At 39.9% G+C, this 27899-nt stretch overlaps 2 protein-coding genes and 1 pseudogene across 6 annotated transcripts in view; 1 reads left to right on the top strand and 2 right to left on the bottom strand.

The window, feature by feature from the left end:
• Positions 1-3510, bottom strand: part of LOC144582186 (small ribosomal subunit protein uS3-like) — a 68438-nt pseudogene extending 64928 nt beyond the window's left edge. The window contains exon 1 of the transcript XR_013534437.1: positions 3381-3510. The product of XR_013534437.1 is annotated as a small ribosomal subunit protein uS3-like (transcript). The remainder of the gene's footprint in view (positions 1-3380) is intronic.
• Positions 1-3510, bottom strand: part of LOC100894240 (thiosulfate sulfurtransferase like domain containing 3) — a 61748-nt gene extending 58238 nt beyond the window's left edge. The window contains exon 1 of the mRNA XM_054254285.2: positions 3329-3510. The gene's annotated coding sequence lies outside the window, so the exon portion shown is untranslated. The remainder of the gene's footprint in view (positions 1-3328) is intronic.
• Positions 3511-9010: 5500 nt separating this feature from the next.
• USP45 (ubiquitin specific peptidase 45) overlaps positions 9011-27899 on the top strand; it is a 78322-nt gene continuing 59433 nt past the window's right edge. For 3 of the 4 annotated variants that reach the window (XM_078369870.1, XM_002746857.6, XM_054254278.2), the window contains exons 1-5: positions 9011-9041; positions 14253-14362; positions 16014-16186; positions 17229-17332; positions 21173-21273. Coding sequence is in view for 2 of the 4 variants with exons in the window: in XM_002746857.6 (XP_002746903.1) it covers positions 14263-14362; positions 16014-16186; positions 17229-17332; positions 21173-21273 (478 nt within the window). In the remaining 2 variants the exon portion in view is untranslated. Of the gene's footprint in view, positions 9042-14252; positions 14363-16013; positions 16187-17228; positions 17333-21172; positions 21274-27899 lie in introns of those variants that run through there. The other variant, XM_078369871.1, reaches the window with a different exon arrangement.

Here is a 27899-nt window from a genome sequence, read left to right as displayed (position 1 = left end):
AAGAGTAATATAGACTGCACCTGATTTTCACCTTTTCAGCCTAATCTTTGAATAACCTCCAGTTTTTCCGTTTCCACATTAGTAAACCTAACCTCGCCTGGATAGTCACTGCAGCATTATATCACAGGATAGAATCCCAGCTCCTTAGTATGTTCTTAATGCCTTTCAACAACCCCTTACCAAACCCACTCCTCCCCCAATTCCTCCTCTTAGGCCCCAATATCCCTACCCTCCAGCTACATCAAAAGTATATGTGTGCTCTAAATAGTTTTATAATGGAAAGAGGAGGGATTTTAGAGTCAGATAAACCTAGATTCACATTCTGGCTTACCCACTTGTCTCTATAAGCTTGGAGAAATTACTTAAACTTTTTAGGACGTAGTTTCTTATTTGTAAAATAGTAATATTATCATTTAAACCTCTGAGCTTTAAGTAAGTTAAATGCATATACAGTGCAATCAATCAATATCTATTTATGCCTTTCCTTCGTGATTTATACACACTGCCCATGGATCTCGCATCTTTCTCTCGCATCTCTCCATGGAATACTCTTACTCTCCTTTAAGACCCAGTTAAATGGCCCTTGCCACCTCCCCTTTAACCTAAAAACCTAGCATCTAGACATCTATTCTAGTAAAATAGTTGTACAAATACACAAAGTGGCATGTACAGTGATCATTTATTTTATTTTTTTTTTTGAGACCGAGTTTCGCTGTTGTTACCCAGACTGGAGTGCAATGGCACGATCTCGGCTCACTGCAACCTCCGCCTTCTGGGTTCAAGCAATTCTCCTGCCTCAGCCTCCCGAGTAGCTGGGACTACAGGTGCGCACCACCATGCCCAGCTAATTATTTTTTGTATTTTTAGTAGAGACGGGGTTTCACCTCATTTGACCAGGATGGTCTCGATCTCTTGACCTCATGATCCACCCACCTCGGCCTCCCAAAGTGCTGGGATTATAGGCGTTAGCCACCGCGCCCGTCCAAGTGATAATTATTGAACAACTTTATAATAGCAAAATATTGGAAATCAAAATGTTCATCAATAGGTGACTGATTAATGGTGGAATATATGCAGCAGTTAAAAGAGAAATACATGTGCCATCATGGAAAGCTTCTGAATACCTTTTCTGAATTGCAGAAAAGTATGCACAGGTCACATTTGTATATACAGTATTTTTATGTCCTTTTATTTATGTATACTTACAGGCAAGTGTTTAGAAGGATGTGTATCAAGCCATATCTGGGGAGAAGAGTGGGAGGGGGGAGATATATAAAGGAGCCATATGTTGTGTTTTGTTTCAATATGAGGATAGAGTTGTATAATACTAACATAATTGTATATGTATATTTATTTATTTTGAGACAGGGTCTTGCTGTGGCAACCAGATTGAAGAACAGTGGCATGATCTCCCAGGCTCAAGCAATCCTTACACTTCAGTCTCCTTAGTAGCTGGCACTACCGGCACTCGGCTAATTTTTGTGTTACAGCATAATTATTTAAGTGAAAAAGGCACCTTTTTCTAATACTTTCTAGAACTCAGAGTCAGTTGTTCTTTGCATTCAGTGTCACTCGACTGGGCTGTGTGTGGTGATTACTTGTGTCTGTTTTCCCTAGAAATGGGTGAACTGAGCTGCGGAGACCATATCCCGAGCAGCCTGGCAGTTTAGTCAGTAAATGATTGGCTTCTCATTTTTGAGACAAGGTCTTGCTCTGTGGCCCAGGCTGGAGTGCAGTGGTGCAATCATGACTCACTGCATCCTAGACCTCCCAGACTCAAGCAAGTCCTCCCACCTCAGCCTCACTGGTAGCTGGGACTACATGTGTGTGCTACAATGCTGGGCTTTTTTCTTTCTTTTTTTTTTATTAGAGATGGGGTATCACTATGTAGCTCAGCTTTTTTTTTCTTTCTTTCTTTCTTTCTTTCTTTCTTTCTTTCTTTCTTTCTTTTTTAATAGAGAGGGGGTATCACTATGCAGTCCAGGGTGGTTTTGAACTCTGGGCTCAAGCAGTCCTCCTGCCTTGGCCTCCAAAGTGCTGAGATTATAGGTGTGAGCCACCACACCAGTCCCAGAGCTCAATAAATGATTCTTTTTTTTAAGACAGGGTCTCACTTTGTCACCTGGGCTGGGGTGCAGTGATGTGATCTCAACTCACTGTAGCATCAATCTCCCGGGCTCAAGTGATCCTCCTGCCTCAAGTAGCTGGGATTACAGTTGTATGCCACCATGCACAGCTAATTTTTTGTAGAGATGGGGTTTTGACATGTTGGTCTGGCTGGTCTTGAACTTCTGAACTCAAAAAGCTCAGCCTTTCAAAGTGCTAGGATTATAGGCAAGAGCCACCACACCCACCAAATGATTCTTGAATAAAAGTGAAAGAAAACAATTTGTGGCCAGGAGCAATAGCTCACACCTGTAATTACAACACTGTGGGAGGCCAAGGCAGGCGGATCACTTGAGGCCAGGAGTTTGAGACCAGCCTGAGAAACATAGCTAAAACCCTATCTCTACAAAAACAAAACAAAACAAAATCAGCTGGGCCTTACGGCCTCCGCCTGTAGTCCTAGCTACTTGCAAGCTGAGTAGGAGGATCGCTTAAGCCAGCGAGTTCCAAGCTGCAGTGAGCTGTGATTACAGCACTGCATTCCAGCCGCGGAGACAGAGCCAGACTCTGTTTCTTAAGCGGAGAAAAGAAAAACCAAAAATGTGCATAGAAAAGCACAACTTAAACTACAGAGGACTTACCAACAGTTAAAATACACAGAATGGTAGGTGGGGCTGGGGGGAAGCTGGGGGGAATGCTGGGCCCCTGTAGCAGCATCCGCAGATAAAACTTGGTGCTAGAGGACAGGCAGCATGCAAAACGAAAAGAAGGGCCTGAAGGCCTGCCTTTAGTTCTAGACCCAACGCCTCCGGTAACCACCTTCACTTCTCTGGCTTCTGCTGACTTAGCGGTAAAATGAGGGGTGGTACTTTTACAACTTTAACACATTATAGTTCTAGGTGGCTGTTTCAGGAAGCGCTAAGCGCTGCTCTCTAGCCGGTCACAAATGTAACTCTCATGGCTGGGATCGCGGGCAGGGACTGACCATCTTGCTCGCTCCTCTGAGTGGCAAATTGACCTTTACTCTGCTCAGTCAAGCAGCATTACCAATATAAACGCCCTCCCACACGAGTTCGCTGAAGCAGTGTTTACCTCGGCCCCCCGCGACCCCAGAGCGCCCCCAGGTTCTGTAGCCCGAGATCTAAAGGAACAAGAACTGCAAATGGGGGTTATATCCCCAGATGCCAGGATTGATGGCTTCCCGACCAACGTTAACCCTTGCCTGAAGTCCAAGGTTAGGCGCTCTCCCTTTTCCCAGGGACCACCAAGCTCACCGCAGAGCGCAGCCTCCACCGACCCGAGGACCGCCTTGCGCGCAGTCCCAAGCAGCAACCAGGGAAGCACCATTGCCTGGCGCCCGCCGCGCTGCTGACCACTTCCTCCTACTCCTCCCTCTCCTGCTCTGGCCTCCAGGCGCGCTGCTCCGGGCTCTCGGACGCCCTCCAGCTGGGCGCCGGCTGAAGTGGGTAATGACGCAAGGTGTAATTACTGCTTTAAAACGTAAAGGCGGCCGGGCGTGGTGGCTCAAGCCTGTAATCCCAGCACTATGGGAGGCCGAGGCGGGTGGATCACGATGTCAAGAGATCGAGACCATCCTGGTCAACATGGTGAGACCCCCCCCCGTCTCTACTAAAAATACAAAAAATTAGCTGGGCACGGTGGCGCGTGCCTGTAATCCCAGCTACTCAGGAGGCTGAGGCAGGAGAATTGCCTGAACCCAGGAGGCAGAGGTTGCGGTGAGCTGAGATCGCGCCATTGCACTCCAGCCTGGGTAACAAGAGCGAAACTCCGTCTCAAAAACAAACAAACAAACAAAAAAAACGTAAAGGCATTTGGAAAGAAACTAAGGGTTATGCTTATTTTTTTTTAACTATTATTTTTCAGGAGGCATAAAGTTTAAAAATAGAAAGCATAAAATGTGACAGATTAAAGATTTAAAGTAAGTAAACTTTTCCAATTTACCTTATAACATGATTTTCATACATTGGATTTGTTTAAAACAGGCTGACTACATGGAATGTTTTTCTAAGAATTGTTCTTAACTCTAATAGCTGGTTCAACTGATGTAGGCATTAAAATAATGTCATACTGTCATCTTTTCTCCACAAATTGATGATATTTGACTATAGCTTTGTCAGGATTATGTCCAACTATTGTATAATATGCATCAGTTTCCTATGGCTACTGTAACAAATTACCCCAAATTCACTGGCTTAAAACAACACGTTTATTATCTACAATTATGTAGATTAGAAATCTCACTTGGCTAAAATAAAGGTGTCAGCTAGCCTGTGTTTCTTCTGAGCTCCAGAGAATGTTTTCACTTGTCTGTCTTGTAGTGGTTGACTGCATTCTTTGGCTCTCATGGTCTCCTTCTCCATCTTCGAAGCCAACAGCTTGAGCTTTCAGATCCCAGATTCTGACTCCTGCTTCTGTTATCACATCTTCTCTTCCCCTGACTCTGCTGCCTCTCTTTTATAAGGACCTCTACATTCAGACTACAGAGATAATCCACGATAATCTTCTCATCTCAAGACATTTAATTTCATCACATCTTTGAAATCCCTTTTGCCAGTTAAGGTAACATATTCACAAGTTTCAGGTTTGTAGAACATGAACATCTTTGGGGTAGGAGGACATTATTAAGCCTACCACATAAAGTTTCTCATTATCTTATTTTTTATTTATTCTCAGCTTGGTTCCCAAGCATAATAAAATCTATACTTAACTGCAAATAGATTTACAGTTAAAATTAAAATATTTGGCCAGGCACTGTGGTGTACACCTGTAGTCTCAGCTACCAGAAAGTCTAAATCAGGAGAATCACCTGAGCTCAGGAGTATGCGGCTATAGTGCACTATAATCAGCCTGGGTGACTGAGACCCCATCTCAATAAAACATTAAAATATTCATGTTTAAATGGCATTATTAAAGTGTATGTCCAAGGAATAATTTCATTAAGCATTTACTTTTAAATTATTCAGTTATCAATAATTTAATAAGTTATAAACCATTTCAGATTTCTAGACCAATGAGATCATTTATAATTATTTTCCAAATAATCTGGAGCTTAACCATAGTCTCTGTGTAATTTATTTTGTGGATTCACTTTGAACTAAGATATCACTATATACTGTAGATTCATGTATTATCTGTGGCATCCCCAATCTATCATAAATCACAGGTAGCATGAACACAAGAGAGGGAAACAATGTACTTTGTCTCAGTGAATCATATTTAATCTGATTTCTGCTTTTGCAGGAGAAGTATTACTAAACAATTATTCTTTTCGGGCTCATGACTAATTATTATTTTAAAAATATTTTTATGTAGGTTTTTTTTTCCTGAGGAGATAAATATAACCTTCCATATATAGCACTCTGCTAAACTTAGTTTATTTAAGAGTCCTTGCAGCAAAAAGATCTTGTCAAAAAGAGATTCTTGATCATTGTTCCTTGATCATTGTGTCCAAGTTATTCCATCATTGTTAAGGAATAACTTAAGCGAGACCTAAAATGGGATAAAAGGGGGAGAAATAGTTTAACTTTTCTGAGAAAAATCTACTGGTGCTGAGTTCATATGAATCATTAATTCTCAAACAACTAATTTAATTTTTTGTTGTTACTCATGTGTTAGTGAAAGGCTATTGAAAAGAAGACTTTTTTTTTTTTTGAGGCAGAGTCTTACTCTGTTGCCCAGGCTGGAGTGCAGTGACACTATCTCAGCTCACTGCAACCTCTGGCTCCTGGGTTCAAGTGATTCTACTGCCTCAGCCTCCCCAGTAGCCACCGCACCTGGCTAATTTTGTATTTTCAGTAGAGTCGGGGTTTCACCATGTTGGCCAGGCTGGTCTCGAACTCTTGACCTCAAATGATCCACCTACCTCAGCCTCCCAAAGTGCTGGGATTACAGGTGTGAGCCACCATGCCTGGCAGAAAGAAGACGATTTTTAAAGAGACTTGGGATTTTCTCATTTCTTTTTCTTTTCTTTTTGACCAATGAAGTCACTTCACACCCATTTCTTTTCAAATGGACTTTAAGCCCCCATGTAACAAACTAATAAAATGAAAAATTATGTGATTCTTTTTTTTAAAAAAAAAATAATTTCTATCAAAACTTTAAATGAGCATCTGTTGACTCAGCATTTTCACTGTGTATAGTTTATTTACTGTGAATATTTGCATTAGTAAGCAAAGACAAATGTACACTAACTGATGGAAAAAAAGATACATTCATTCACAAGAGACTTTAGCAACTGGTCAAAAGAATGAGGCTAATATGGCCTGGTGCAGTGGTTCATGCCCATAATCCCAGCACTTTGGGAGACCGAGGCAGGTGGGTCACCTGAGGTCAGGAATTCAAGACCAGCCTGGCCAACATGGCGAAACCCCATCTCTACTAAAAATACAGAATTAGCCAGGTGCAGTGGCTACTGGGGAGGCTGAGGCAGGAGAATCACTTGAATCCAAGAGGCAGAGGTTGCAGTGAGCCGAGATTGTGCCACTGCACTCCAGCCTGGGTGACAAAGCGAGTCTCTGTCAAAAAAAAAAAAAAAAAGAATGAAGTTAATATGAAAATATGTCTGACATATACTGTTAAGTGAAAACTTCGAGTCATGGAACAGATTGTAGACTGTAATCTAAGCTGTGTTATCTTTTAGCATAAAGGTAGTCATATAAAAACATGGCACAAATGCATGTTGTATGCACAAAGGCAGTGCCTAAAACTATACCTAAGAAAACAGCAAGCAGAGAAGAGGAAATGGGAGTATGGGAAGGAAAGGAAGATGAGGAACTAGCAGGTATTACTTTTACAATAAAGAGTGTATCTTAAAAAATATACTTGATAACTGGTTCGACTTGGTGTTTGAAAAAAAGGAGTGGGGTGCAGTGGCTCACGCATGTAATCTCAGCAGTTTGGGAGGCCGAGACGAATGGATTGCTTGAGGTCAGGAGTTCGAGACCAGCCTGGCCAACATGGTGAAACCCAGTCTCTACTAAAATTAAAAAAAAAAATAAAAAATTAGCTGGGCGTGGTGGCAGGCATCTGTAATCCCAGCTACTAGGGGGGCTGAGGCAGGAGAACTACTTGAACCCAGGAGGTGGAGGTTGGAGTGAACCCAAACCACATCACTGCACTCCAATCTGGGCAACAGAGCAAGATTCCATCTCAAAAAAAAAAAAAAAAAAAAGAAAAAGAAAAGAAAAAAGAAAGAAAGAAAAAGGAAAAAAATACACTTGATAGAAATATAAGAGGAATATATATAGCCTACAGCTTAACAAAGTAGTGCACATATTTTGAAACAGAACATGACGATAAATTTAAGATATTTAGCATTATTTGGGAAATACACAGTTAGATATTCTTAAGCAAATCTGTATTTTTATCTGATGTTTTGTTATAATGTCCTTGTAATAGCACTAAAAATATACTTACTGGATAACATTTAAAAATAATTTCCTTTCTTTGAATAATCCATCAAACAGTAAATTTTACATTCAATTAAATAAAAAAAAAGAGGAACATCAGAAATAAAAATTTAGTGTTAGAGAATTTTCCTCAATTTATGCCAAAAGATTGCAATATCTGGAGATTTTGTTATGCTAAGGGTACAGCCACTGGAAATCAAGAGAGCTTTGAAATTTGTTGCTTCCAAGAAAATTTAAGTATTATATGGTATTTGATTATTTCTAAATTTCTTCTTATGAAGAAAAGAACTTAAAATTTTCATAATCTAATTCAATCCCTTTTTAAAAATCAATCATAAATTGGTTTTCCACATATAATACATTTTTTTTACAGTAACACAGGATGCAAATTATTTAGATTTGTTAACACACTCTTTTACAGTGACACAATTAGGATTCGAATTATGTAGATTTGCCCAAGTGGGCTTGTTCTTGTTCCTCCAAGTTCTAGGTCAAATCCAACGTTAAAATAGATGAAAGCTTTTGACTTATGAAGTAGACAATTTCAACCTATTCTTATTTGAGGAATATTTCTTTTTCCCTAGGGAAAAATATCCTACCCTAGGGAAAATATCCTACCCCTCAAAATGACAGAGTACCTCTGTACCCGTAACAGCAACTTGCATATCTGTGCTCAATTAAATTTGTTAAATGTACAGTCCTTGTAAGTACAATATAAACAAATATCAACCTTCTTTGCTAAGGTCTCCCCATGTAAATAATATTAGAAGAGTTTTTAAAGTAAAATTTAGAGTTTAAAATATTAACTCTCGTATCTTCTGATTTCTACGCCAATGCTCTTATCCTGAAAGCCATATCTGTCCCTTAGCTGAAGAGCTGTGAACGATCAGGAGACTTTTAGAGCTTATCGACAACCAGGGTTAACATCTGCACTATCCGTCATTCAAACATAGTATTTTCAAACCAACTACTTTAATTAAATATGCAAAGTGCTGACCACTTTGATAACCGGACTTTGAGGAGGTATAGGTGTATCACAAGAAATGTACTATCTAGTTGAGAAGAGAGGACAGGTAACACAACAGCAATGGGGAAAAAGCACAATAACATATGACGAATGTTAGATGTGACTTTAAGAGTTCAAAAAAGGGTAACGGAGGGAAATCTGTTCAAGAAGGCGCCCAACAACAAGTGAGACTTAAGCCGGACTCCTACAACACCCGAGGTGCGCACTCTGGACCAGGATCCTAATAAATTGCTAGTCGATGGCTACTATTCTGATTACCAGAGGCTCTCAGGTCTCTGCGAACAGGCAGAACGCAGGCGCCTCGCAAACCGGCCCCGCCCTTCCACCCTCCCAGCGCTCCCCGGCCCTGGGCTCGCAGCCCGGAACTCGCCTGGGCCCTGCTCCGGGCCGGCGGATGAGGCCCCTCCCCTGCCAGGCGCGGGACAGGCGCGCAGGCGCGATCTCTCCTGGTTGTAGACGCGGCGGCCCGGCCGGGCGGGGTGAGTTGGGGACGCCGCGCTGTGGTCGCAGCGGCAGTACGATCGCCGCAGTTTCTCGGTCTTCGCTTCAGCGACCTTGGTCCCTGTGGGTGGGCAAAGCTGGGAGAGAGGCTTCCTACCCTCCTCGGCTTCCAGACCCCTGGGGCGCCGGGCGGTCACCTAGGGCCGTGTGAGCGCAGCTCTGCCGGCTCCGGGTCCCGGCGGCTGCGGGAGAAGCCCGGGGAGTCGCGGCTGGCGAGGGGCCGCCCGGGAAGGGCACGAGTTCCTTGGTGACCAGGGCGCACGGCGGCCCCACGCCCTTCCGTACGCCTCTTCGCAGTGCATTTCTCTTCACATCCTCGGGGTGTGTTTGTTGGTGACCGGAGGAAGCGTGTCTAACCACGACTTTCTGGAAGCGTTTTGTATTAGGAGCTCTGGGGTCGGACTGCTTGGGTTCACATCTCCATCCACCACTTACTGGTTCTGGGACCCCTGCAAGTCGCTTAACCTCTCTCAGTTTCAAGTGTAAAATGCGGAAAGTAATAGCAACCTATCTCCTAAGGTGGTTGTGAGGATTAAGTGGATTAATATCTGTGAAGGGCTTAGAACTGAGCGTGATAAACAGCAAAACCATAAGTGCTGCTCATCTTTTTGAGCTTGGTATATAAAAGGAGATAGTGCATTTTTCTTCTCTTCCAACCCCCATAAATAATTGCCCAAGAGTAGGAAAAATTTTTTTTCTTATGGATATGGGCTTTTCGCATAGCCTGTTTAAAAACAAAGCTTCCTAAACAACTTAGTTGCAAATCCTACTTTAGAGAAAAGACAAGTGTTAGGTGATGGTGAAGTTGAAAACTGTAACGTTTGTTGTTTGGAAAACCACATGAGAAAAATGGCCAGACCATATTTGTGCTAAAACAAGTTAACAGGCCTGAGACTGCTGCTGTCTTAGGAAGGACTGCTTGCAGTGTTGGAGCCTGTTTGGCTTCTGGGAACTTACGTTTTGGGTTTGTGCTGAACAATATGTTTTATGCCGAAATTACCAGCTTCTATAAAAATCTGGGACACCAAGTCTCTAATGGGCGTCCCTGCGCAGAAGCATTGTATACATGTTGCTGCATTTTCCGTGCTGGAGGAAGGGTGTGTTTTGTTTGACCCCTCCTGGGAGAGAGGCCGCATAAGGAGCCTACACATGATTCCTCCAGACTCCACTGTGTCTTTTTCCATTATGATGAGCCTGTATATCCATACTGCATTGTGTAATAAATATCAGCTATGAGTACAACTATATGTTGAGTCCCGTGCATCCTATCAAAGCTCCAAATGCAGGGGAGGTCACGGACATCTTCAGGCATAGTTTTTAAAATCTGTATAAAGGTAAGAGGTGTAAGTGCAGTTTTATTACAAGAATGTATTGCCTAGTGGTACCGGGCTTTTAGTGGAACCATCACCTGAATGATGTACATTGTACACATTAATTTCTCATCCCTTACCTTTCCAATCTCCAGTGCCGAGACACAATTTTGATGATAAAAAGTATTAGAAGCTTTAATAATTGGACTTTTAATTTTGTCTTTTGCCTCAAATGGAAATTGGAAAACTACAGACAAATGGTTGTTAAATCGTGGGTTACTGTACCAAATGAGTCTGTCTGTTTAGACATATTACATATGGCAGAAAAATCATCAAAAATTGCCTCTACATTACCAAGTTTTTTTGGTATAGTGTTTTGTGGTCAGTGTTTTTGAAAAAATGCACAGGTTGCTTACAGTATGTAGGTCAAATGCCTGGTTTTGTTTATTATTTTGCTAACATCTGTGTTAATGCTCATCTTTATCAAGAGTTTATCTGTACCGTAGTGGGAAAATATAACCAGTTTTCTCATAGGCAATTTTCCCTTTATTAGTTATACCTATCTCTTTTAAGGATATCAAATTTAAATTGCTGGAGGGAGATTTGTAAATTTGGGGGTAGGAAGATCAAATTTGCCATCTGCTCATGTCTCTTTTCCTTTAGTAAAAGACTAGATCACTTTTTGATAAGTGAGTCGGGAGATGAAGGAGTTAGATATTTAAGGAAAGTGAAGATTTGAAATGGCCTCATGGATAGTATGTAAGTTGATCAAAAGGTATAGTGAATAATAATGGACCTAGTCTGCTTTCTCCTGAGACTTCCTCCCAACATGGAGAAAATGGTTAATTGGGTTCATCTCAGATTGGGTTCTGCCAGAAAGATGATGTCATCCTTAAGGCTGTGCACAAGTATTCTGGTTCACCTCTTTTTGGGTACATGTAATATTGCATTCTTTGTACATGGGCAGCCCCTCTCCGTGTCTACTTGAAGTCAAATGTGCCATGTGACTTGCTTTGATCTGTAAAATATGAGCAGATACAGCTTCCAGGTGAAGCTTTAGGAAGCAGCTCTCCATTCTCCATTTCCTTCTCCATACCCTACCCTGCTGTAAGGATCATGGAGAGACTTGTTGAGATGCAGCCTCTTGTCACTCTGGAGAATATAAGTGGCTGAACAGGCAAGCTGGAAGAACTGGGAAGTTGCCATCAGAGAAGGGGAAACTTAAATTTGTGATTTTTATAAGGTGGAACTGTAGGGGTGAATAGATGAGGAAGTTTGGAGGGAGAAGGTAGAGATGCTCAAGGAAGTCAGAGGCTTTATACATGTTCCTAACCCTGAAGCCCTTAATTTATCTCAACTCACTTCAGTAGTGATGACTATTGGACTTAATGGTAGACTTGAAAGCTCCCTTATTGTGAAATGTGGACTGAATAAATCAAGATTTGGAATTTAGTACTGAACTGAAGGATTCATTACCTTGATCACTGAAAAGTAAGTAAGCAACCAGGAAAACTGCAATATTGCTTAGCCACCAGGCAGGAGAGTAATAGGTAGGCTAAGCTACTCTAACAGAGACTCCAAAATATAATGGTTTTTAAAATGCTTAGCTTGTATCTAAAATCTTTTAGAATTAACTGAATTTTTAAGAAATATAAGGGATAGAGGTAAATTAACACCATTAAGAAAGAGACAAATTCAGTGTGGGACATTACACAATTTTGCTGTTAAAAGAATACTCTGGGCCGCCAGTAGTGGCTTCAGTTAGAAGCTTTTTAGATAGATAGGTAGAATCTCAGGTCTTGTGCCAGACTTGTTCAGTCAGAGCTTACATTTTGACAAGAGGTGACTCATGTACTGGCCCAATCTCTTTAAAAAGCTAAAGTCTTAGGCAAATAAAAGGTTGGAAGAACTATTCTATTAATAGATTAAAAGATACTAAAGAGACATAACCAATATAAAGTGCAAACCTTGATCAAATCTTTTTTAACAAACCAGCTATAGAAGACAATTTGGGGTCAACTAAGGAAATTAGAATATAATGGGATATGAGATGACATTAGAGAATTATTAATTTTCTTAGATATGATTATGTTATTTTATAGGAGAATGTGTGTATTTTTAAGAGATACATGTTGAAGTATTTAGGGCTGAACTGTCAAGATCTCTACAACTTACTTTCAAATAGTTCAACAAAAAAAGAAAATATATATACCCATAAACACATATGTGACTATACATACATATTGATATTTAGATTAAAAACAAATATAGCAAATTGTTAATAGGTATGGAATTGGTGGGGCACCATGGCTCATACCTGTAATCTCAGCACTTCGGGAAGCTAAGGCAGGTGGATTGCTTGAGCCCAGGAGTTTGAGACCACGCTGGGCAACATGGGGAAACCCCATCTCTACTAAAAAAATACAAATAATCCTTTCACTAAAATGCAAAACTATACAATTTCTAGGAGAAAAAGAAGAAAAAAAAAAACCAATAAATTTTCTGGGTGTGGTGGTGTGTACCTATACTCCCAGCAACTTGAGAGGCTGAGGTGGGAGAATCACCTGAGCCTGGGGGAGTCGAAGTTGTGGTGAGCTAGAATAGGGCCACTGCACTCTAGCCTAGGCAATTGGAGTAAGACCCTGCCTCAAAAAATAATAAGTGTGGAATCTAAATACTATCTGAGTGTTCATTATACTGTTCTTTTAACTTTTATAAATGTTTAAAATTTTTCATAATAAAAAGTTAGAGTGAAAAAACCCCCAAAATATAGCTTCAAAAGACAGAAATTTGGCTGGGCCCAATGGCTCATGCCTGTAATCCCAACACTTTGGGAGACTGAGGCAGGTAGATCACGAGGTCAGGAGATTAAGACCATCCTGGCCAACATGGTGAAATCTTATCTCTACCAAAAATACAAAAATTAGCTGGGTGTGGTGATACATATCTGTAATCCCAGCTACTTGGGAGGCTGAAGCAGGAGAATCACTTGAACTTGGGAGGCGGAGATTGAAGTAAGCCGAGATCATGCCACTGCACTCCAGCCCGGTGACAGAGCAAGACTGTCTCAAAAAAAGATAGAAATTTAATTTTCTCTTAATATTCCAGTGCTGGTCATACAGCACAGGTAGAGTGGCTTTACTATGCTTGGTTTACAGCTTCTGTCCTTGATCCAGTGTGGCTCATTCAGCTCCTACTATTTCCTTGCTAGCAGAAGGAAAGAAAGGGCAAGGAGAACTCATTATCCAGAAGTAACACTTGCCTTGTTGATGATGAAAACTTTAGTTTTGGTCATTCACCTGGACATCATATATTTAAGGGCTGTGTCTTGGTTCGGCCTGCTATAACAAATTACCATAGACTGGGTGGTTTAAACAACACAGACTTATTTCTCACTGTACTGGAAGCTGGGAAGTCCAAGGTGCTGGCAAATCTAGTATCTGGTAAGGACCCTCTTCCTGGTTTGTAGATGGCCATCTTCTCTCTATATCCTCTTGTGGATACAAAGGTAGCTTTCTTATAATAAGAGGCCAGTCTCATTCATGAGGGCTCCATCTACATGACCTAATTACCTCTCAATGGTTTCACTTCCAAGTACCATCACTTTGGGATTAGATTTCAACACAGGAATTCTGGGTGGGGACACAAACATTTAGTCCATAACTGTATAGTTGGTAAAAGTCAATGGACTATCCCATGTGTATACTGATTTAACAAAGATTTATTCGATTTCAGCTGATGTTCCCCTCTTCTTCCTCTGTTGATTTCCCAGACCAATTAAAATTGAAGTCATTTCAATTTTGATATGCATTAAATAAAATAAGAAATTTTAATTTTGAAGACTAAAATATGAATTTTTTTTCCCCTCAATCCCTTCAGTAAATAACAGATGCGGGTGAAAGATCCAACCAAAGCTTTACCTGAGAAAGGCAAAAGAAGTAAAAGGCCTACTGTACCTCACGATGAAGACTCTTCGGATGATATTGCTGGTAAATTGTGATATTTGGCATCCCAAATAGTGTTGAGAAGAAGAAATAACATTACAGTTGACCCTTGAACAACATGGGTTTGAACTCTGAGGATCAACTTGTACACAAATTATTTTCAACCAAACATAGATGGATAATACACTATTCTTGGGATGCATGAAAACTGTATACTCGGCAGGCTGATTTCCTAAATGCAAATGCCACAGGACCCACTGTGGGACTTGAGTATGCATTGATTTGGGTATATGTGACCAGGTCCTAGAACCAACACCCCCCAACCCCCGCCGTCCTGCCTCAAGTATCTGAGGGATGACTGTGTATTTTTTTTTGAGACGGAGTTTCGCTCTTGTTACCCAGGCTGGAGTGCAATGGCGCGATCTTGGCTCACAGCAACCTCCACCTCCTGGGTTCAGGCAATTCTCCTGCCTCAGCCTCCTTAGTAGCTGGGATTACAGGCACGCACCACCGTGCCCAGCTAATTTTTTTTGTATTTTTAGTAGAGACGGGGTTTCACCATGTTGACCAGGATGGTCTCGATCTCTCAACCTCGTGATCCACCAGTCTCGGCCTCCCAAAGTGCTGGGATTACCGGCTTGAGCCACCGCGCCCGGCCGACTGTGTTATGTTTTTAATTAAGAAATCTATTACTCTTTATTTTTACTGTTTTCTACATAAGCATTAGAATCAGCTTGTCTAGTTCCAAAAAATCCTGTTGGGATTTTTATTAGGATTTTGTTTGGTGTATAATATGAAGTAACTTAGATTGGCTTTTTTTTTTTTTTTTTTGGTCTCTTTGCCATGGCCTATTAAGACCATGTCACCAAGCCACCAGAGCTTAGCAGATGGCTTTTGGAGCTGCTGGTCTCAGGTCTTGGGTTTCTCTTTAGCTTCATGCTTTTGCTTTGGACTTTTGAGGATTTTCCTGACCTTCTTGCCAGTTCTCTCCATTTAAAGAGGCATTTTTAATATATTATTTCCATTTTAGGTGTGCATAGTTGCATACAGCGATACACACACACACCCTCACAGATGAGTGCATATGTCATATGAAATCTGAAGAAGTTCTAAGGATTGTGCCAACATCAGCTTCCTGGTTTTGATATTTTACTATAGCAATGCAAAACATTATCATCAGGGGAGGCTCAGTGCAGGATGAATGAGACCTCCTTGTATATTTCTTTGTACCTTCCTGTGAATCTAAAATTAGTTAAAAAACTTAAACTGTAATAAATTAGGGAAATCAGGTAAGGTCCTAATGATATTTAAAGAGGTAATTCAGACTTCCTTCAATGTAGCAAACTGACTATCCTGAAACATCATTCAATTTTAGTCCATGTATAGCTTTGTTTACCACCAGTCAAAATACTTGACTGTATCATCACCACCCTACATGCTGTCCATTTACAGCCACACCCTCTGCCTTGCTTTCATTGCCCCTTACAACCATGAATCTCTTCTCTCATTCTATAATTATGTTATTTCATGTATATTATATAAATGGAATTATATAGCATATATTTTCTGAGTTACTTTGTGTGTTGAACTCTGTGCTTTTTAGTTAACAGCATTTAATACTGCTGAGATTTGCTTAGTAATGGTAGCACTTTGGTGTAGCAAAGAAAATGTTCAGATTTTGTTTTATCTTATTCAGTGGGTTTAACTTGCCAACATGTAAGTCATGCTATCAGTGTGAATCATGTGAAGAGAGCAATAGCTGAGAATCTGTGGTCGGTTTGCTCAGAATGTTTAAAAGAAAGAAGATTCTGTGATGGGCAGCCAGTACTTCCTTCTGATACTTGGTTGTGCCTCAAGTGTGGCTTCCAGGTAAGAAAAGTGTTACTGTTATGTGAGTTTGTTTAAAATATTTTTCTTAAATGCTTATTGTAAGCTGAACTATTGGTCATGTATGGGACTTAAGATAAACTTATCCTAATTTAGATAGAAATTTTCTAAGAATGAATTTAAAAATGATTGTTAAGGTAAATTAAAAGGTATGCTATGTTCAGAGAGTAATCGTATGGTTTACAAATACTTGCAGAATGAATTCAACCTATTTTTAGTAGTTGACATATCTGGACCTTTACCTTTTGTATTTACTTAGGAAACGGATCCACCTTTCAGGTTACTTTTTTTCTCTCTCAAAAAGGATTATTCTGCTTCTTTTGCAAAATAATTTAAAATCTTAAAGTGTCAAAGTTATTGATATCTATAATAAAGGAATTTTCTAATGAAAAGTACATACTTAAAAAAAAAATAAGAGGAATCTTCATTATCTTACACACAATGTCCAGAAGTAAGGCCACTTCAGGATTAGATAATTTAATGAAAAGAACATTAAAAACTGAGGTTTATTCTATTTTCTTCTGTGCCATCTTCTCTTAAAACCTTCCTGGAAAGATTCAGCAGATTTGACTTCCCTTTCTGTTGCATTAACCAGAATTGCATCTTATTCTTCACTTACCTAGTGAGGGAGATCACTATGATTGGTCTGTGTCTCACTAGTTCTCAGTGGGTTGGGGTGGAGTTTGTGTACAGGATTAGGAAATGTGTGTTTGCAGGAGGGCACCACTGGCCTGCCAGGATGCTGGGTCTTCCACGGTGTGCAAGACAGAGAGTGTGTACATTTTTAAATGATGGAGAAATTAACTTTGCCCATGATTGTTTTAGGTACATACTATATATTGGAAAGCATGTTAGCCTGTTTTCAAGAATTATATTTAATTTGCTTTTCTTAAACTTTCTTCTCTGGCCTGAAATTAAAAACAAAGCAAAACTTTTCAGTGTAAGTGTGAGTATAATTTAAGTTTTGATTAATTTGAAACAAACATTTGTGTGTCATACAGAAAAGTTTTCTGTTCATCTGCAGGGATGTGGAAAAAACTCAGAAAGCCAACATTCACTGAAGCACTTCAAGAGTTCTGGAACAGAGCCCCATTGTATTATAATTAGTCTGAGCACGTGGATTATATGGTAAGTTAAATTTTTTAGTTCTTGTGACCACTAACACCCCCCCAATTTTTTTTTTCTTTAAGCTTTTAAGGTAAAATATTTAAAGATGTTCTATCAGCTTATGTGTTTTTAGCCTGAACACAATCTATGGGCTACTTCAAGAAAATTAGCATTACCCATGAATATAAAATTTAAGTTGGAAAATTTTTAACTATCTACTTTTCTTTCTTTTTTTTTTTTCCTCTGGAGATGGATTCTCACTCTGTCACCCAGGCTGGAGTGCAGTGGTATAATCTCAGCTCACTGCAACCTCTGCCTCCCAGGTTCAAGCAATTCTCCTGCCTCAGCCTCCTGAGGAGCTTGGACCACAGTCACATGCCACCAGGCCTGGCTGATTTTTTGTATTTTAGTAGAGACAAGGTTTCACTGTTTTGCCTAGGCTGGTCTTGAACTCCTGAGCTCAGGCAATCTGCCCTCCTCAGCCTCCCAAGGTGCTAGGATTACAGGCGTGAGCCATGTGCCCAGCCTCTGTAATTTTCTCTAACATTTTCCTTTTAATATAAAGAAAAATTCTTTTTGGTTGATTTTTTTTTTTTTTTGGTAGGGAACTTGCTAATACAGAATCCTATATTTAAGTAGCTCATAAAAACTTCTCAGGTGGTTCTGCTATTTAATCCTGGTTGAGAACCTAGTCCAGTTTCCTATGTTACGTTTAAGGAAACCATGTAGTATTTACCATTTTGTGTTTATGAAGTAAAAATCCAGTTACCAAAACAAGGTTTTTTTTTGTTTTTTTTTGTTTTTTTGAGACGGAGTTTCGCTCTTGTTACCCAGGCTGGAATGCAATGGCGCAAACTCGGCTCACCGCAACCTCCGCCTCCTGGGTTCAGGCAATTCTCGTGCCTCAGCCTCTTGAGTAGCTGGGACTACAGGCACGCACCACCATGCCCAGCTAATGTTTTGTATTTTTAGTAGAGAGGGGTTTCACCATGTTGACCAGGATGGTCTCGATCTCTTGACCTCGTGATCCACTCGCCTCGGCCTCCCAAAGTGCTGGGATTACAGGCGTGAGCCACCGCACCTGGCCAAAACAAGTTTTTTAGGGGGCATGGTGGCTCGTAATCCCAGCACTTTGGGAGGCCGAGGCGGGTGGATCACTTGAGGGTCAGGAGTTTGAGACCAGCCTGGCCAATATGGTGAAACCCATCTCTACGAAAGATACAAAAATTAGCTGGGCATGGTGGCACATGCCTGTAGTCCCAGCTATTCGGGAAATTGAGGCAGGAGAATTGCTTGAACCCTAAAGGCAGAGGTTGCCCCTGCACTCCGGCCTGGGTGACAGAGTGATACTACGTTTCAAAAAAAAAAAAAAACGAAAGCAAGTTTTTTGCTTTTCTAGTTTTTGATCAGCATATCATACTGTTTTGGTGGTATAAAGAGATATTATGTTGACATGCTTCCTCTGTGTTTTACAGTAATTTTCCAGCTTGACTCTATAGACTCCTAAGGGTTCCTTGAATGAATTTTCAGGAGTCCTCAAATTTTCTTTAAGATAAAAATATTTTGTCTAAAGTTAATGTAAGGCTATTTTGGCTCACAGAAGAGGTATCTTTAATAAAGCCATAAGGGTAGGGCGCCTGGTGCATTTGTGTTTTTCTTTGTTGTTGTGAGTCCCAAGTAGTGTTATTGGGGAGAATGAGGAAAAGGACAGAGGGAATTTAATATGTTAATGATGTATTGGAAGCCCAGGAGAGAGCAATGATGCTGTAGGTGGTTCAATAAGGATTTCACTTTAGTGGTCTCAAACTCTGGTGCATCAGAATCTCAGCAAGATCTTGCTAGGGCAGATTGCAGCATCTTGGTCTTAGAAATTCTAATTTAGTAGTTCTGGGATAAGAGATAAGGGGCCAGAGAATTTGCATCTAACAAGCTCTCAAGTGTTGCCAATGCTGCTGGTCTGGGGACCACAGTTTAAGAACTACTGAATTAGAAAAAGGCGGGTAAGAATATTGTGAACATGTAAGTTGGCATTGATGTAATGCATTATGGGTTTGTTTTTTTTTTGAGATGGAGTCTCACTTTGTCACCCTGGCTGGAATGCAGTTGCGTGATCTTGACTCACTGCAACGTCTGCCTCCTGGGCTGGGGCTAGCTGGGATTACAGGTGCCCACCACCATGCCCTGCTAATTTATGTGTTTTTAGTAGAGATGGTGTTTCACCATATTGGCCAGGCTGGTCTCAAACTCCCAACTTCAAGTGATCCTCCCGCCTTGGCCTTCCAAAGTGCTGGGGTTACAGGTGTGAGCCACCATACCCAGCCATAATGGATTATGTTCATAAAACACTTTGAACACTTTCCAACACATGTTCTTAAATGATCACTGAATCTCATGAAGATAAAAGAAACAGAAAGGTGATTAAAATATACAGAAGAAACAAATTAACATAATGTACTAATGAGTAAACTTAATTATGGGTAGTTTTCTGAAATGGAATGTGCTTTTGAAAATGTCTTTCCTAACTCTCTACTTCCAAATAAGCACCAAGCAAAATAGAACAGCTGTCTCTTTGAGTCTTACCCATCTCAGCTGTGTCTTTGAGTCTTACCCATCTCTGTAAGTAATCAAGCTAGAAGCCTGGCAGTTATTTCCTTCCCCTTTTTTATCTTATTTTATTTTTTAGCCTATTAACAAAAGTAGACACAATGGTATAATGAATTTTCCCATACCCATCAACCAGCTTTAGTTGTTTTTTTTTTTTTTTCAGCTTTAAACATTATCAACTCACAGCAAGTCTTGTTTCATGTACGCCAGGATTTCTTGATCTCAATACTGTTGGCATTTGGACTGTTAATTCTTTGTAATGAATTCCTTGTTGTGCTGTCCTGCACATTATTGGATGTTTACCAGCATCCCTCGCCTCTACCCACTTAAATGCCAGTAATGGTCTGCTCTCCTCTCTACAGTTGTCAGAACCAAAAATGTCAAATGTCCCCTAGGTGGCAAAATCACTCCTTGTTGAGAATGTCAGTGATGCTTAACACTGATATTGAGAATCGCTGACATTGTCTCACTCACTTCTCCCTACCCATGGCAGTTATTTTGACATTGCTGTGTCCTTCCTCTTTCATATCTAATTTGTTACTGTTTTTACCTGAAAATATATATAATGAATGTTCATTTCTCTCCAGATCCTCTGCTATTATACTAATCAGTTTCTATTCCTAATGCCCTCCAATTCCTCCAATGTCGTTTATCACATTAGCGAGAGTGATGTTTTTAAAGTGTAAGTTGGGGCTGGTCATGGTGGCTCGCACCTATAATCCCAGCGCTTTGGGAGGCTGAGGCGGGTGGATCGCTTAAGGTCAGGCATTTGAGACCAGCCTCACCAATGTGTTGAAACTCTGTCTCTAATAAAAATATGAAAATTAGCTTTGCCTTGTGGCACATGCCTGTAATCCTAGCTATTGGGTGGCTGAGGCAGGAAAATTACTTGAACCCTGGAGGCAGAGGCTGCAGTGATCCAAGATCATGCCACTGCACTCCAGCCTGGGCAACAGAGCGAGACTCTGTCTCAAAAATAAAAAATAAATAAAGTGTAAGTTGGATCATATCATGGCCCTGCTTAAAAACTCTCATGGCATTTCATTACACCTAAGATCAACTGCCAAAATTTTCAACTGTGAGGCTCTGTATGAATTGTCCCCTGCTTATTTCTCTAGTCTTACCCTGTGCCTTCCCCTTTGTGTTTCCTCTCATGTATTTAAAGACAAAAGTAACTAAATACCAACTTTATTACCTGATATGCAAAATTTTTGAGGATATTTTCATAATATTTTCTTAACTTTTGTATTTTTTCAGGTGTTATGAATGTGATGAAAAATTATCAACACATTGTAATAAGAAGGTTTTGGCTCAGATAGTTGATTTTCTCCAGAAACATGCTTCTAAAACACAAACAAGTAAGTTATTACTAAAGGAATGCATGTTAAAATACAATATTTCATATAAAGAGTTTATAAATTCATAAAGAATACTTTAGATTTCACTGTGACAACCCAGTTAATAATTTGAATAAAGATATTATGAGTATCATGCATCCTTAGGTGGCAACCTTGTTATATGTTTATATAAGCAATTTGAGAAAATGAAGTATATCATGTCTAGATCATGGGCTTTGAAGTCAGTCCTAATAAGTTTGAATTTAGGTTCCCCCACTTACTGGCCATGGTCATTTTTACTGATTAGTGTTCTTATTTATGAAATGAGGATTATAATTCTATTTTATGGAGTTACTATGAGGCCTAGAAATTTTTTTTTTTTTTTTTTTTTTTTTTTTTTTTTTGAGACAGAGTCTTGCTCTGTTGCCCAGACTGGAGTACTGTGGTGTGGTCTCAGCTCACTGCAGTCTCTGCCTCCCAGGTTCAAGCAATTCTCCTGCCTCAGCCTCCTGAGTAGCTGGGATTACAGGTGCCCACCAGCACACCCAGCTAATTTTTTGTATTTTTAGTAGAGACAGGGTTTCGCCATTTTGGCTAGGCTGGTCTCAGACTCCTGACCTTGTGATCTGCCTTCCTCGGCCTCCCAAAGTGCTAGGATTACAAGCTTGAGCCACTGTGCCTGGCCGAGATAATATATTTTAAAGGTTTAGAAATAATTCATGTAAAAAAATACTTGCATAGTACCTGTATCAGTCTTTTCTCACATTGCTATAAAGAAATACCTGAGTTTTAGTAATTTATAAAGAAAAGAGGTTTAATTGGTTCATGGCGCCACATGCTGTGCAGGAAGCATGCTGCTGGCATCTGCTCAGTTTCTAGGGAGGTCTCAGGAAACTTTCAATCATGGTAGAAGGTAAAGGGGGAAGCAGGCACGTCTTACATGGTGGAACAGGAGGAAAAGAGAGAGTGGGAGGTAGTACACACATTTAAACAACTAGATCTTGTGAGAACTCACTCAGTATCATGAGAACAGCACCAAAGGGATGGTGTTAAACCATCTGTGAGAAACCCACTCCCATGATCCAGTCACCTCCCACCAGGCCCCTCCTCCAACATTGGGGATTACAACTCGACATGAGATTTGGGTGGGGACACAGATCCAAACCATGCTAGTACTTGACACATATTTATGAAGTGGTGTCTGTTATTTGTAACATAATTGCAGTGCAGTTCTGACACTAACTCCTGGGAGTTGGACCAGCCTTCGCAGGCTAAGGGCACAGTTGCCCACAAGACTTCCCTCACTTCAGAAACCAGCTACAAGCTCGAGGGTTCCTAGGCTGCTGAATTTCTGACCAACTGTCTACAAATTCGGAGGTTCTTGCCATTTCTTCAGGTTCAATTATAATTTGCTAGAATGAGTCAGAGAACTCACAAAAGTCCTGTGCTAACAATTAACAATTATAGTTTTAATACAGCAAAAAAGAATACAAAATAGCCAAAGGAAGAGCTGCATAGGGCAAAGTCTGGGGAAGGTCCCAAATATGAAGCTTCTGTGTCTACTCCACAGGAAGTGAGGACACACTCTCCTCACCATCCCCAGCCCATGCATTGGTGTACACTAATATGCACAGAGTATTGGTAACCAAGAAAGTTCACTGGAGCTTTGGTGTGGAGAGTTTTTATTGGGGTTTCATTGTGTAGGCGTGATTGATTGAATCATTGGCCATATTGATTTAATGCAGTCTCCAAGCCCCCAACACTCTGATCACATGGTTGGTCTTTCTGGCAGGGCAAGCCCCCATCCTGATTGTCTCTTCACCTTAAACTGTGTAGGGGCCCACAGTGAGTCACTTTGTTGACATAAACTATCAAATGTGGTCTGACGGACCCATCATGAATAACGGACACTCTTGGACTCCCTTTGGAAATTCCAGAGATTCAGAGGGTATTTCCCAGGAACCCGGGGAGAAAAGCCAGCCAGATCCTATATTATACAATAGTAATATATTATGTATTATGTATTTTGTTATTGTATGCTTTGTTACCTAACAAAAATATATATAACGTATGTTAAGAATGTACAGGATAGCAGTTTCTTCATTCAAAAATAGTAAATGCTTCCCACATGCCAGGTATTAATTTTTATTTAGCATGTAGTATTATAGTAAAACAAAAATAGTTTTAATTTGCCTTCTAAGTGTTTAGATTATAGTGGGAACAACAAGCAAAAAATGCAAATATATGACTTCTGGTAAGTGCTGCAAAAGAAAGGAACAGATTGCAGTGCTAGGTAATAATATAGTAGTCATAGTCATCAAGAAGGGCTAATATTGCAGGAGTGTGGTTTGTTAGAAGAGAGTAGAAAGAGATGAAGTTACGAGATAGGTGAGCAGGTCATGAAGTATTGATACTGTAATGAATTCCATGGTAAAGAATTTTTATTTTTTTGGAAGTGTAATGGAAGTTACTAAACTGTTTTAGGCAGGGGGGTGTCACCGTAATTGCATGTTTTTTTGTTTTTTTTTAAATAAAGATAACTTATGTGGCACATAGATTGTAGGTAGTTAAGCATGGGGGTGGAGAGGTCATGAAGAGTGTTAAGGAGGTGATTGTGGTGGGGCAGGTGAGAGGCTGGTTGATACTTTCATGGAGAATGAATGGATTACATGCAGTGAGGGAGGGAGAGTGGGAGGAATCAAGTATTAAAACAAATCTCAGGATTTTTATTGAACAGCTGGGTGAATGGACAAGATAATGATGAGTTGCCTTTGAAGTGAGTTAAACTGCTTAGTAGGTGGCATCAGAAACTGAAAGTTATATAAAAATACAGTTGTAAACAACAATGTAGTGTTTTCTACAGCCCAGTGTACAGATGTTTTTATTAGCCATCGCCCTAATGAGACAGTAATGGTTCCTCTAGAGGAGGAACCGGAGAAGGTAAACTCAGGCTCCTGAACAGCAGAAGAAATGATTAATTTGATCACTTATTTATTTACTTATTCATCAAACATTTATTGAATTCTATTCTGCACCAGGCATACAAGTTGTAGCTCCAATTCTGCTCAAAGAGCCAGGAAAATATGGCAGTGAAAGACATGTAATACTACTGGAACTGAAGTTGATCATAATGCTGTCTGCTGAAAACTGTGCATTAAGTTTTGTTGGCCATAAGAAGAAGATAGGCAGGGATATGATGCCATAGATGATGAAAGTACACGTTTAGAAATTATTTTCTCTGGATTTTTTTTACTTTAGAGGTTCCCTAAGTTTAAGTACAAACCAGTATGATTTTCATTCAATTTTATAGATTTCTTGAATAATTATTACAAGAAAGATGCTAGGAAGAGAGCATGGAATTACAGTATGATGGAAAGTACATAACTTTGAGATTGAGCATGGTGGCTCACACCTGTAATCCCAGCGCTTTGGGAGGCCAAGGTAGGCAGATCACTTGAGGCCAGAAATTGAGACCCTGGCCAACTTGGTGAAACCCTGTCTCTACTAAAAATACAAAAATTAGCTGAGCGTGGTGGCACATTTCCGTAATCCCAGCTACTCAGGAGGTGGAGGCATGAGAATTGCTTGAACCTGGGTGGCAGAGGCTGCAATGAGCTGAGATCACACCATTGCATACCAATGGGCATGGTGGTGCATGCCTGTAATCCCAGCTACTTAGGAGGCTGAGGCAGGAGAATTGCCTGAACCCAGAAGGCAGAGGTTGCGGTGAGCCGAGATCGCGCCATTGCACTCCAGCCTGGGTAACAAGCGAAACTCCGTCTCAATTTAAAAAAAAAAAAAGGTGGTACATGTCTTTGAGTCAGGGGGTCTGGCATTCAAATTTGACTCTGTCACTACTAGATGTGTGACCCCAGGCAGATTACTGTTTATTCAAGCATCATTTTTTCCTTTGTATTTTGTCTATATATCCAGGGTACTTCAGGGAATAGAGATTGATAAGACAGTCCCTAAAATCTTTAAGAGGCTAAAGATCTGAAAGAAGATGTAAGATTAAAAAGTAATGATAATACAAATAAATGTTAAAAGATTTCTGTTTTAAATAACAATCAAAGTCCTTCAAATATTCAAGGAGGAATATAATGTTCGGTTGTAGGAACTAAAAAGGAATCATGGATGAGCTGGCTTTAAAGCTGACCCTTAATGGATGTACCTTGGGCAGGTGAAGATGAGAAAAGAAATCATTTCAGGTGGTGGGAAGCACTAATATAAGCCTGAATTGAGTTTATGGAATCATGAATAGCACCTGGAGTGGTAGGGAACGGGCTCTTGAGGTAGTTTGAGAGTGGGTGGAGCTTTCAAAGTTTGGGAAAATCCGTAGTTAGTTTAAGGCTTTCGGCAGTTCTAGGGCAAAATGTCATTATCCTTGTGAGTTAAACTACAGGATCTCTCAGGCAAGTTTGATTTAAAATAATATTCCTTGGCATTCTTGAATAAGTTTTTGGATATAATAGTCTGCCATACTGTGCCTTGTATGTGGCTTCAGTATATTTTTATAAGATATTTGGAAAATCAAATTTGAAAGTTGTTATTGAGGTTTCTAACAATGGTGGATATGATTTTGTAGTAATTTTAATAGTAATTGTGAAGACTATAGCAATATGAAAACACCTGCATTTGATAATTCAAAACGAATATGAAACTGTATATATTGTATTTGGGCGAGAGGGTATGATTTTAGAAGATTCTTTTTATATTTTTGCACTAAGTAAAAATAACTATTGGAAGAAAGCCTGTGCCTGTACCTTAAACACATTTTGAAGTTATGCATGACCAGAAAGTTTTTTTCTCTCTCTCTTTAAGGCATATTGTTAATTCTTTTGTTCTTTTCTTCTTTTACTTTTAGGCATCACTATCCTAAAATTAGATAGTATATAAACTGGCAAGCTAATTATTATGTGGCTCCAAGCTAGGGGAATTGTGGGGCAGCAAGTTGTCTCTTTTTACTCGATCTTTGAAGATTAAACTTCTATTCAGCTGTAGAAATGCCTGTTATTAGAGGACTTTGGGAGGCTGAGGTGGGCAGATCACTTGAGTCCAGGAGTTTGAGACCAGCGGGGGCAACATATCAAGACTTGTCTCTAAAACTCAAAAAAAGTAATAAATACTATGCCATGTTAACACAAATCACGTTTTTAGGAAAGATAACTGTTTCAAAACAAAAGTTTATTGAGTGGCATTGTCTTACATTTTAACAAATCTCTTAAGCATCTGGCTTAGTAAAAAGCAGCTGGATTCTCATATCTGCTTCTGCATTTAATCTTTTGTGATATCACATGCCTTATAGCCTCTGGAAAACAGCATTGTATAATTGAAAATGAATTTTTTAAAAAAGCAAATAAAATCTTGGGCTTATTATGAAAATACTTTTGACCTTAAGTACCTCTGAAAGGAGGAAGTTGTCTTCCGACCCACTTTGAGAAGTGCTGAACTGTGGCATATTTGTCTTTATATTTTGTCTTCAACCTTACTTATCCATTAAGGCTCAGCTCAAATTCTGTTTCTAGGATGCTTTCCCAATGCTTATCTCTCTTTTGGCACTCAGTGTCTGTGCAGCACACTTTAGAATCTGTTAACACCATTTTTGATGTTTCATTTTTATGTTTGTATGTGTCTTATTTTCTCTCCTAAGACTGTAGGCTCCTTGAAGACTGGACTGTGGGTTATATTCTTTTTTATTCTTATGTGGGTAGACAGTAAATACTTGCTGAATTAAACCAAATAGGATGTGACCAGTTTTTACTGAGGAAGTAGATCGATAAGCTTTGCACTTTAAGCCCCCAAATCCTGACTATTAATATCAAAATTATTCAGTCTTTTAATATCTTTGAGTTTTGTGTCAGATGCTGTGTTAGGTGTTGGGAGATGCAGTCATGAATGAGACAGATCTACTTCCTAGTTCATGTCATCACTGATCTTTTGGTCTATTGAGATAGACAAATTTTACTTATACTCGCTTGTTTAAATAGTGCTGTGATGGAGCAAGTACCAGGGACTGTGAGAACACTTTGGAATAGTATCTAACATAGACTGGAGGAGCAAGACCAATTCTATTTAGAGGACTATTACAATTTAGATGAGAGCGGAATGATATCTAGAAATTCTCTGGGCAAAAAGGGAATGGACTGTATGTTCCAGGCAAAGAAAATAGCTCATTGATGAGAGCTAGATAGGTTCAGGGAAGTCTAGAGAGCTGAAAAGTTGAGTTTTGTGGTTGTGGAAGATGATGATAGGTGAGACTTGAGGTAAGCAAGAACAGATATTTAAGGGCCTTATACGGATAGAATTTGTTCTGAGGGCAGTGAGGAACCACTGTTAAGTTTTAAGCAGAGAAGTGGATGATCAGTGATTTTGTGTCTTAGATCTCTTGGTTTGACTTGTATGGAGACAGATAAGAATGTCTTTTATATGTATAACTGCCCATTTATTATGTTAATATCAATTTATCATGTAACTAAAGATTTCTAAGGCTAATGGTTAACTGGGAGTTGGTAGATTTTGAGAATAAACTGGCAAGCTAATTATTATTTGGTTCCAAGCTATGGGAATTGTGGGGCAGCAAGTTGTCTCTTTTTACTCGCTCTTTAAAGATTAAACTTCTTTTCAGCTGTAGAAATGGGCAGATTACA

Source organism: Callithrix jacchus, chromosome 4 (genome assembly GCF_049354715.1).
Source record: "Callithrix jacchus isolate 240 chromosome 4, calJac240_pri, whole genome shotgun sequence".
Classification (NCBI taxonomy): domain Eukaryota; kingdom Metazoa; phylum Chordata; class Mammalia; order Primates; family Cebidae; genus Callithrix; species Callithrix jacchus.
This window is presented reverse-complemented; position numbering and strand designations above follow the sequence as displayed.